Raw genomic sequence first — 12,329 nt, 5'->3', positions numbered from 1 at the left:
TGCAAAAGTTTCCAGCTGTCAGCTATAGCTAATAGTTTCGAATCTTTCCAGAGTAGCGCTAGAGTAGCTAAGAATCTAGGCGTTATTGACGGAGTGAAGTGTCTGTGTCGCTGTCTATGGTTTTTTTTTTTCAAGTATTCTAGGTATTGTAGTGCCACCTATTTAAGGTTTTTTGACGACGCTTTTTGGTACATGGAGATTTCATTCCTTACCTCCACCTTCCATAATAATAATGAAGCAATAACAACATTTTCATTGGCCATTATTGCCATAAATATTGGCCATTATTTACGGATTTTGAAGGCATCATAGAGAGTTTGTGATTTGTGTGTAGATAACATACCTAGAGATTATTCTGCTACGAACAAAGGTAACTAGTGAGTTCATATTTTATAAGTGTCTGAATTCAATGTGATACGTTTGTAATCCTAAATGAGCAATTCAATAATTATCTACATAGCCTGGAATATTAAATGAGTACACGTTTTTAATTCCTTGCGTTGTTATTAAAGCGGAATGAAATGAAAAGCGTGTTAAAAAATTTTACTGCTTTCTTATTAGGTACTTTTTTTTTTCTTTTGCTCCGTTGGAGCTGCCTACTTCCAGTAGATACAAGACGTTTTGAATATATTCTTAATACCTGCATATTTCTTTTTGACGTTAAAGAAATAAATACGTATTCTTGTTGATAACAGGATGTTATTATTAAATAAGTTTAGCTATAACCATATACTTAACAGAGTTAAGGAGTTGCGCTCCTGCCAATTACAGCAACAGTTAATTTACGAATAGGTATATCTAAAATGACTTCAGTGTTGGAAAGACTGGACGAGGGAGTCAAACGAAAATAAGAAACGTATACATCGTGTCATTCACGAAAACGTGTGCCTTGACTCGTAAGGTCATGTTTTTAAAGGTTAGATTTGATACACCTGCGCATCATCGTGGATGACACGAACTATGTCGGGATGACAGATGATATGAAAAGTCACGTAACTACATATTTCCCTGCATTATATTTTAAATTTCGATTCGTATTTTTTATCAACAATTGACAACATTTCAGTTTTATAAAACCTGAAATTTTACATATGTTTTGAAAGAATTCTGCTTCCTGCACACTCCAATATATTAATATAAATTGAATATGACTTATTATTATTACAAAAAATACAAAACAAGGAGCAATTTATTTACATAATTAATTTAAGTACTATCTACTAATCGTTTTTAAAATTTACAAAGCCGAATAGATCGATGGGGTATATACTCCTCCAAAGTCTACCAAATACTGTTTAGGCGCTTACCTACAGCAAAAATGATTCGTCGAAGACATCAGACAAACATTTAATTACATTACATTCGTTAGTGTTTATCCGTCGGTCCGTTCTATCCGTATGAAAGCCTGGTGTTGTATTAATTCATCAGTATCCGTTATAATATCCAAATTGTCGTAGAAATCTGATATTTTACCGAAATTGTTTTAATACTACAACGGACCAGTTTAAAACATTGACAATGACAGACAACGACAGATTAATTAAGTCATGTTTTTTTTCTATCGAGATGTGACTGTAGTAGTCAGTAGACTGTAGTAGTAGCGTAGAACTGGAGTTACGCCGTTTTAGAATAAGTACACATTAAAAAAATCGTTTATCGACCTACGCTACGCCAATCGAAAAGTAAAAAATGCTACGACGCTCGACAGATGCGCACAAAAAGTTACGTGATCATTCCTTACATTGACGTTAACCCCTAAAAACTCACAGTTATATGAACACAGCTATTCTTGGAGCTATTTATATGATTTATGAAAAAGTAAACAACGTTAGTTCCTATTTCGCAAAGCAGTAAAAGTATAGGGTCGGTGAATAGGTTAGTATTGAGCGCGTTTAACATTTTTTATGGCTGTTTCGGCATTCTTCTACAATTACTCGATATTAAACAATTAAATGATTATAATTCGAGTAGTACCGGATCCTAACTTCTGTCGCCACCCAAAAAGTAGGTACCTAATATTAAATAAAAGATAAATTGCAAAACTAAAAACATCACAAAGATGTTGCTAAACCTTTTCTAACATCCAGGTTTGTCAACCTTTTTACGTTTACTTAAATCAAACGTACCTTGAACTCTTCTCGTTTTAAACCTTGTCCATACCCTGGCATTCATCTTAAAGTTGAACTTTAAAAGTAATTTAAGTTTAACGGACTTTAAACGCCAGGATCCCGCAAATGACCTGAAGTTCGTAAACGATGGATCATTGAATGTCGCCCATGCTCGCAGAGGTATATTGTTGGCGGAAGGGTGCTTAATGTTTAGTTCAATAACTTTGTACAGTCATAATTTGGATATTTTAATACATTCGTTAATTTTCATTACGGATGATTAATCTACTCATTGTGATTTTAAGAAGTAGTAATACTGATCTATTCTTGCAGATCCAACGATTATTAATTCTAACAACATGCAGTAGCTGTTAAGTAAATGTGCATTTCCACAAGTTAATAGTTATGGTTAGGTACGCTTATTAAAGTAATATAAATTTCCAATAAAAAACATCGCATGGCTGTTTGTTTCATCTATAAAAAGGTGCACTATATTAAAGATGTACATTCCTTTTTTATAAATAGGTATAGTATTCATAAATACATATTATGTAGTTCCGGTCCTTATCTCTATTTGTAAAATTAACTAAATACTTATACAGAACCCCTAGTGTAAATTTCATTCGAGAGCGTGACGAGCGTTCGTGTTTGTGTTATGCGTATTTTTGTATGGGATTTAGAACAGCGCGCCAAGCGAGACGTTTTTGAAGTTCAAAAATCTCATACAAAACGATACTTAAAGCAAACGCGTACGTCACGTCAGGCTATCGAATAAAATTTACACTAGGGGTACAGATACATGTAGACAACAAACATGTCGCAATAGTGAAAACGCGTTTTCACTAGTTAAAACTAGTTTTGCGCAACATGTCTATTTTACAATTACAATTATTAATACCTAGGTACTTAAACACGGCATTAATTATTTAAGAGTATATAGGTCTGCCTAAACATAATTTCGGTAACTAACACACGTATGTTCTTGCTAATGCGCCTATTATCCTTTACTGCTACATACTATTATAATAAACTAGAACGCGATATAATTGCTTGCTGTGTTTGTTTTAGCCTATACCAGACAGACATTACATTTCAACAAATTGAAAGCAAAACGATTTATATCGCAATGAACAGAAAATTCGAGAACGAGTAATTAAAAAAAGTATGTTCGTTTATTGCCTTTGTAGATTAAAAGGTCGAAAGTGTACTCGATTCCCGGTACATGTACATGTTCCTACTTGGAACGTTAAAACACGACATCATTAATTTCAGCACCGATATATCAGGTTCCGTTTGGTTGGGAACCGATCATTCTTTATTCAAATTGAAATGTTTCGTCTGCTTTATATATTTACATTTATGTAGATATGTAGATATAGCTAAAGTTTACGCACTACCTACCCATCTACACTGTGCTCTGAGTAATTTTTTTTAGCAAAAAAGACATATTTTACGGTTCTAAATACCACCACAATTTTAAACAGAGTCAGCTCATCGCTAACTATTTGGTGGCCGATAAGTACTCAGGATTTTTTTAGTCCACATCAAAAACGAAGAAGACCTCACTTCGGTTGAATGCTTTTTTTCATATACCTATGTTACCTCAGAACTCCGTAATTTTTCAAGCGATTTAGAAAAATATTTTTTCGTTTGAAAGTATTGTACCGGTCTAAGTCCAGTTCTGATGAGGAATCCATGAGGAATCGAGGGAATTCTTTAAATCTTATAGGATTATTATAGTGATTTTTATTTTAGTAAGTATTTTTATAAACAAACTAAGCATTTACTTCAAATCTTATAGGCTCATAGTGATTTTTAAAGTATTTTTTTATATTTGTAAGGTTTTTTATCAACAAATTAAGCATTTACTTAAAAAAATAATTATCATTATGTTAGGTATTGGTACACGGCCGTAATTGATCTTAATAGCATTCAAAACTGTTTTGTGAGCTCGGCTTTTTTCTATTAAAGATGATTTTGATTTAGAAACTAGCTTACCCAATATTTTCATTCAGCAAAAAACGCTTACCCGCTTAAACATACCCGTTACGTGAAATTATACTTATTCGTTACACAATACGAGATAAATATAAAAATCGTTTTACGACGGAGCAAACGACGGTATATTCGAAAAATAAATATTTCTATATTGGTATTGGATTTCATACGATAGCGGATTTATGGAGGGTCTTATTTCAAATGACAAGGAGGTCCAACAATCTGCAAAAGCCATACTCATCGCTACTAAAACTTACATCAAGGATCATTACTACTACTATATTCATACTATTGACAAACTCAGTCATTTTATATATTTAGAACTCATAGGTCATAAACAGTTTAAATGTGCTTATGAAGCTAAGTAAATAATTTTCCTTGTGTATTTTATACAAATTAAAATGTACCTAGGTGCTTTAAAATAAATATCTACAGTTATTTGGCATAGATATGTACCAACTATCTGGAACGGAACCTCGATGAAAGAGGAGTATTGAAAGCCGTTTGGCACAGGTCTAACTGCTAGGAGTTTCCTTCCGCACAGCTACAGAAATGCACGTACAGAAAAATCCGAATAAAATTTGGCTGAGTATCAATATTGAGTCTGTATCGCTACCAGAATCTAGAAACCGAGTCGAAATTATAATTTTATCTAATATTGATGTCACTCGCCCGGGCATCTCACTGGTACTTATAAATATTTTTACGAGCGAGATGCGTTGTGAGTTATACTTGTATTATAGCATATCAATTTATAAGCTTTGTTTAAAACTAGTATCCGCCGATACAAAAACTTGACTGCCATGTTTTGTATTACCTCATTAAAAATCAGGGCGTCACGGTATGCCTTTCTTTCTAACCTGTATAGTTAAGTGAACGTTATAAGTTATTTCTTAACAAATCTCCATATGCGATATGTTCCCATAGTTCGTGTCATCCACGATGACGCGCAGATTTGTCAAATCTAACCTTTAATAACATGACATTGCAAGTCAAGTCACACGTCATCGTGAATGACACGACCTATACTTAGTTTTAGTTGAGTTTTCCTAAACTTAAAAGAATGAAAACAGGGAACTTATCCCAAGAAGCAACTTTCCTCTGGTTTGGTTAGTCAGATGACAGTCACGTTCTCGAGATATTACGCTAATTCCTCAAATTAGTTTGCCAATCAGTCCCCAAAGCTTCTTTAGAATGCATCAAAAAAGCGCTGCGATGAGAAGAACAATCCTGTGCTATTGGTTAATACATACATTGTTTTGATACGCAGGTTTCCCGTGACGGCAGATATGGCACCCGTTAGCTCGCTGCTCGTCTACTACGTGACGGGAGAAGGCGAGCCAGTCAGTGATGTTGCCAGCTTTCACGTGCGACTGCTGCATAAGGAGGTAAGTTCGATATGATAAGGTGCGAGTGGAAGTAATCAATAGACAAAGATATTGCGTGTCGGGAGATTATGAGAGGACTCCGCGACATCATGATCATAACAGTTAACTTTCGTACCTAGTTGGTTACTAAGTTCTGTTAATCGATTTGCAACCTCTTTATTTCCGTTAAAACAAATGCTACCGAAAAATAAAAATGACATAATGTGGTGGATTTGTGAGCTATAATCATATACCACACATAAAGCTTATCGTCGTATCTATAATGAATTGGGGCCTCAAACAGAATCGTATCGCAGTAATTGCGTTGCACAAATATGGGCACCCGCCAAACATGATTTTGAAGTTGCTTGAAAACCTAAAAATCAATAAACAATTTGTTTATCGCACAATTAATAGATACAATACTACTCAGAGCTTCGATGACCTCAAGAGGTCTGGAAGACCACGCACCGTTCGGACCCCAGCCCTAATAAAGGCAGTGAAGGCTAGAATTGCAAGAAACCCCGTCCGGAAGCAAAAGTTGTTGGCAATACAGATCTCTGTGAAGGGAAGCTCCCTAAAAAAAGTTATCAATGAAGACCTTGGACTACACGCTTACCGCAGACAACAAGGTCATTTGCTTAATGGACGATTAAAGACTATGAGGCTAGAGAGAAGTCGCGTGCTATTGAAGCGGTACGCACAAAATGGCCACCGAAAAATACTATTTACAGATGATTTTTTTTTTACCATTGAAGAATGTTGTAACCGACAGAATGTGTATGAAAAACACAGTCAAGAGGCGATTACGGCTGTTCCGAGTGTGTAACGAGGCCATCATCCTTCTTATGTGATGATTTGGCTGGAAGTGTCATACTCAGGGCTAACAGGTTTATTTCTGTGAAAAAGGTGTGAAAACTGGGGCCAAAGGGTCTTTCAACAGGACTCAGCTCCTACACATAAGACAAAAACAACTCAAGCCTGGTTTCGAAGGAACAAAATTGCCTTTATTGTCCACGAGGACTGGCCGTCCTCCAGCCCGGACCTTAACCCCCTTTTTTTAACGTTGGGTAAATGCGTTTACGCATGCCACCTAGTCCGGGGGAAACCAGGGACGATGACGGACTAACTAGTAGAGGACTACCGTCTAAAACCACCAAGGAATGCCAGCTCCGCCTTAGATGAGGTGCCGCAGGGTCGCTATCAGCATTCGACCGCGTGCAAGGACCTTAACCCCCTGGATTATGCCTTATGGCAGGTTATTGAGGAGAAAGCCTGTGCTAAACCCCACACAAATCTTGACTCCCTCAAGCGGGCCATAGTTAAGACAGTGACAGAATTAAAGATAAAGATAAAAAGATAAAAAATGTTTATTGCCCCAACTACCAAAGATACAAAATAAAAAATAACATACAACGTGAGATAAAACAAAATACACTTAACTGCACAAAATAATTTATCCAAAAAAAATCACAAACAATTTAGCTCCTAAATTTTTAACTACTTATCTGGTTTTTTGGTATAGGCAATGGGTACCTGTCTCAGCTTTATTGCTAGATATATACCCAGCGCTGATTTTCAGACGGGTCCCTTTTTGACAGGTCGGTCATTATATAATTAGACATGACAATCGTGCGTGCCGCTATTGATGACTGCTTCATTTGAGGGCCTGTGTCAAGGCCAGAGGAGGTTATTTTGAATGAAATTGTCATATGTAATTCCTGATTTTGTGTATTTCATTTGAATATATAGTTTAATCAACTTTCGTTCGTATATTTTACGTAGATAATAGTACATTACGATACAAGTGCGAAAAATAAGAAAATTCGAAACGAGTGGCGATAAATTAAAACACGACCGAAGGGAGTGTTTTAAATCGACACGAGTTGCGAATTACCTATTCGCACATGTATCGTACAACGTTTTACAGTACATATGGCCCTTTCAATTAAATGCTAATTTTCGCACTAGTGCGGTAAAGTAGCACCATATGTACTGTAAAGATTATTGCAGTAACAGAATTTAGTAACCAACTAGGTATACATAATACAGTCAGCCACATTGCCAACTTACCCGCTCATCTATTTATATATCATAGCAAAAGCAGGTGGGTCATACAGATTTTATTGAATGCTTGTCTCATAATTCCTGTAGACATCGCAAACTAAAAGTAATAAAAAGTTATTCTTTGCTGCACCCTTTCAAGCGTGATGCATTTTCCAAGTCTTGAGACTCAAATAAAACAAACGTGATATATTTATGTATACGTGTGACTTCTATTTGTAATGTCCACAGAATTTTTCTTGTTATTTGTCACAGGTACGTGTTACAGATCTTTAAACATTTTGTGGGAGAAAACGGCATTTTTTTTAAAACATGTTAAACGAAATGGGCATCAGTTAATTAACAAAATAATGAATGGCTACAGCCGTCCAATCCAATATACACTTTTCGACTCGATTCAATTAATCGAATGAGTTATTGGACTAAAGGGTTACTGTCATGTTAGGTTCATAGGGAGAGTACCTACGCTAAATAAATCCATAATACCGTTATGCGGACTGTAACGCGCAGTGTGAAACATTTTATATAGGTTTCCGCTGAATAAAATCAAACGCAAATGTGGCTGAATATAAATGGTAGGCTGAATTATTTAATCTATGTGGTGTGGCAGTGGCATTTATCCTTTTGGATCCGGGTGGCTGATACGTGCGTGTGACAGGGCTTTATCGGGCTGAAAATATATTTTGACGGCTAGCGCTTTATCCGTTTCGGAATAGCATAGTTTATATCGAAAATGAGATATAATATCACTGTCAATTGTTTCTTACACTTTATAACCAGTGGACAGAATTCTCGTGGCAGTTTGAATTGTCATTAGGGACTTCTCATTTATCGATTTACAATATACCTATATCGATACAATGTCATCACATCATCATCACAGGCCTTTGCGTCTATTGCAGACGATTTAAGCGTTGCTGTTTAGACAACGGGTTTGGTGACTGTGGAGGCCGATGCGTGAGCGGCACGACCTCCCACATTTTTGACCATTGTGGCATTATCTAAAGCTCATGCCACCTGAGGTTCCAGTTCCGGTTTGCTTTCTGCGACACCTTCCGCTATTTAATGCATTAAACCGGGCTTGGTCGCATAGCCTTTTTCCCTCCACAACACGCTTGCGCAATAAATCACGGTCTTCAGCTAAGGTTTCCCAGGCATGGTTGTCGATTTCAAATGCTGACATGTCTCGCTTAACAGAGTCTTTAAAGCGCAGCATCGGTCTTCCAACGTTCCACCACGTTGCACCAAGCAAGACACGTCGAGGTATTCTAGAGAGTTCCATCTGGTGCACATGCCCCAGCCACTGCAAGCGTCTCTGTTTTAGAAGAGCGGCAAGACTGGGCAGCTGCGCTTTCTCAAGAACCCTTTGATTTATCACTTTGTCCTGCCAAGTTATGCCTAAAATGTTGCGTAGACAGCGCATGTGAAAAGTGTTGACAATGTAGAATACAACATATTAAAAAAGATTAAAAGTAGAGGTAAACAATAAGCCATCTTATCGCTATCTCTTCCAAATCAATTTTGAGTAGTTGAAAATGCGAAATAGAGATGTACAATAAAAACAATGAAAACGTAATAGTTACCTAATAGTTTCACATTGACAATGACTTCAGTTCCCTGTTTTTAAGCTATTGCATAGCTTCTATCGCGGGCCTTGAGCGCGGGGACCGAATCCAGAAATTCCGTAACGAAAAAACCTCACGCTCCCCACTTCGTCTAACGTCGTTTCAGTTCGGCAGTCTTCGACACGGCGTTGTGTGCGTGCGATTAGACGTATTGTACTACTCAGAGACTTGTCATACGCTTCGCTTGACAGACAGATGAAGTGTGCGAAAGGGAAGCCATCACGTATATGAACAAGCCACGAGTGTGAAAGAGGCAGACTACATATGAGAAAACGTAACCATTTTTTGAATTCGAAGGCGGCCGAGGCGGCCAAAATCATATTGCCGTATTTTTTAACGTTAAAAATATACGAGAATCAAAATCAAAAATAAATATTAAGTAATTTAGTGAAGATGGTGTCATGTTGTGTGCCGGATTGTTGTGTTTCAGGGCCAAAAAACCCAGGGAAATACTCATTTCACAGGTAATTACGTATACGGTATCGTAGCGAAATTTTCGTAACGATATTATATCAAATTAACAGCATAAAAAGTGTAAAAAGCCAATTTATACAGTTCATTATAAGTTTTTCTTCAATTGTGTGTTAATATTTCATGATATTAGTCAATAATTTAGAATATTTTGTGTAAAAACCTAAACTGTTACTTTACGCTAGGGCTTGACAAAATGTTCATATGACTGTATCGATAACTTGTCGGTATATTAGTATGTATGGAATTAGTTGTTCACAAGACATCATTAAGATATTAACCTTTATAACCGACGTAAAATAATAACGATTGTTATAATACCTTTTTTGAAGATGCACATGTTCAGCGATAAATTTAAACTTCACTTTCCAACACATTACTTACATTTTAACCACTTTTCCACGGCTTTGCCGCTAACACAAGGAAACACAAGACAGCGTATACACACCCAACCCAACTTGTCAGGCGGAAAAGGCGCGAATTTCAAATTTTCTTTGGTAAGTCAACTATTTGCGCCTACTGTTAACACTTAGCATGTGTTTGTGTTAACGACATTGCACATGTTACACCACTCACACCCGCATACGACAGAAACCTGCTTTATCAACGCGAGTCACCTGCTTTACCGACAGCGCCGGGTTCCATAATGCTTGATCGGACTACGTTAGTAATTTAGTCAAGTAAAAACGAAAAAACGTAAAAAGAGCGTACCTGGGTCGCCTAGCAGGACGTCCTATCGGACGCCCTAGGTATCGCTGGAGCGACATGGTGGAGGCGGATCTGCGCGAGCTTCGAGTCGACAATTGGCGAGAGGTCGCACAGGACCGAGAAAAGTGGCGCTGTCTTGTGTCGGAGGCCAAGTCTCATTTTGGGTCGCTGAGCCAACGGAGTAAGTAGTAAGTAAGTAAACGTCCCAGAACACCAAACCAGGTGAGAAAAATAAAAAATCGCAATGAGTGGCGATACGATTTTAAGTCGACACGAGTTTCGAATTAACTATTCGCAAATGTATTACAATACATATGGCCCTTAAAATGTTCGATATAGTTACGTAATGTGCTAATTATCGCACTAGTGCGGTAAAGTAGCTCCATATGTACTGTAAAATAAGTAACAATATATATTTGACCATTGTGACACATGTGTACCTATATATTTGACCATTTTGATGCTGACTGAAACGACTGTAACTGTAGCCTCGGTTATCACTATCAGTATTGTTATTTACTATGCGTCCGCTGTAAAAGAAAATTAAAGGTACTAAAGGCGCTAATAAGGTCTAATAGTAGTAATTGTTAGCGACGCGACCAGAAACTTAGATGACGCTAAGATTAGTTAAGTTTAAATACGATTAAGGCTGTATTCGAAATAAAGATTTTATCCGTTAGGTAGGGCAAGCAGAAAATTAGATTGTTATTAGACATAAGAATTATGTAATCGTTCGTTATATCAGGTATTATTCGATATTTAGGTCACGCAAACCCTAAATCCCAATTCCTTATTCGAAGAGCGAGATGAACGAAGGAATAAGAAAATAAAGAAAACTTATTCATTGGTTCATAATTATAGCCAATCACACGCAAATAAAGACAAGGAAAGGTAAAAAACAGTGAGACAGAAAATCTCGATCGTGATTGGTCAGTCAATTTCCCGTACAGAATTCGATTACGCTCAATTGTACTATGAGACGCATATATTTAGGTTATTATCGCAGTAATTACTTCAATTAGACTAATGAATGTTACATATAATCGTAGAGCGTGAATTGCTTAACACCCTAATATAGGTCATGTTATCGTAATCCTAGCTATTAGATAATAGCATGCCGTAAACCGTCGAGAAACGGGCTATTGTTCCGAGCGCGGGCGAACAATAGGCTTTGTGTTCGTGAAGTAAGCGAGTCGGACAGGTGTTATTGTTTTGTTTCACTGACCTAGTAACCGAGTTAGCGTGTTATGCAATATTTAAGTCAATAATTAGATATTTGTGAGAATTATAGTTATGTAAACGATAACGAGATAACACGATTTAACCCGAACAAAGCCGAATCAAGTAACCGACCAATCAGAGGGCTTGATTCAGAACGAATCGAAACGCGTCTTATCTCCTTATCGTAAGGGTGTTCCTTTTCTACGAAATTCGTATATAAGCGAGGAAGGAACGGAGAGAAATGGTAGTCAGTCGTCGAGTGATCCAGCAACAAGAAGCCTCAAGAAAACCAAGAAGAAGCCAACCGGAAGAGAACCAGAAGCGGTTCAATCGCGTAGTAGGGATTGTAGGAGTATTTTTATACCTTTGTATCGCGTTTAATAAAAGTGAGTTTGTGCGTAACAGTAGTTTATTTAGCTATCTCCTCGCGCATCGTATTCGCTCCTCTTCACGCGGCGACGTAGAGGGCCGTGGTCACGGTCTTGGCAGTAGGAGTGGTGGCGACAGCCCGGTGCCTTCTCCATTGAGCTATCGTCGGCTGATATAGCGCCGCGGGCTGCTATATTTTCCTGGTCCTTCGAACCGGATCAACTGTCAGCCCATCAAGACCGTCGAGATCAGCTTCTACTCTGCGTGAAGAACCCCATCGTGCGACATCGTCAAGATGCCGATAATTCGGACCAAGAAGGCTACGTCGGTACAGAGCGACGAAGACAGGCAGCGTTTCCTAGAAGAAGGCGCGGCGGCGGCCCAACATCGTGAGGTTG

The 12,329-nt window shown here is 37.6% G+C and overlaps 1 protein-coding gene across 1 annotated transcript in view; it reads left to right on the top strand.

The window, feature by feature from the left end:
- The window catches only part of LOC133516366 (C3 and PZP-like alpha-2-macroglobulin domain-containing protein 8), a 286,831-nt gene that overhangs the window by 208,023 nt on the left and 66,479 nt on the right, over positions 1 to 12,329 (top strand). Inside the window, exon 10 of the mRNA XM_061849275.1 lies at positions 5,377 to 5,494. Within this exon, the coding sequence (XP_061705259.1) occupies positions 5,377 to 5,494 (118 nt within the window). The remainder of the gene's footprint in view (positions 1 to 5,376; positions 5,495 to 12,329) is intronic.

The sequence above is a fragment of the Cydia pomonella genome, chromosome 3 (assembly GCF_033807575.1).
Source record: "Cydia pomonella isolate Wapato2018A chromosome 3, ilCydPomo1, whole genome shotgun sequence".
NCBI classification, from domain to species: domain Eukaryota; kingdom Metazoa; phylum Arthropoda; class Insecta; order Lepidoptera; family Tortricidae; genus Cydia; species Cydia pomonella.
This window is presented reverse-complemented; position numbering and strand designations above follow the sequence as displayed.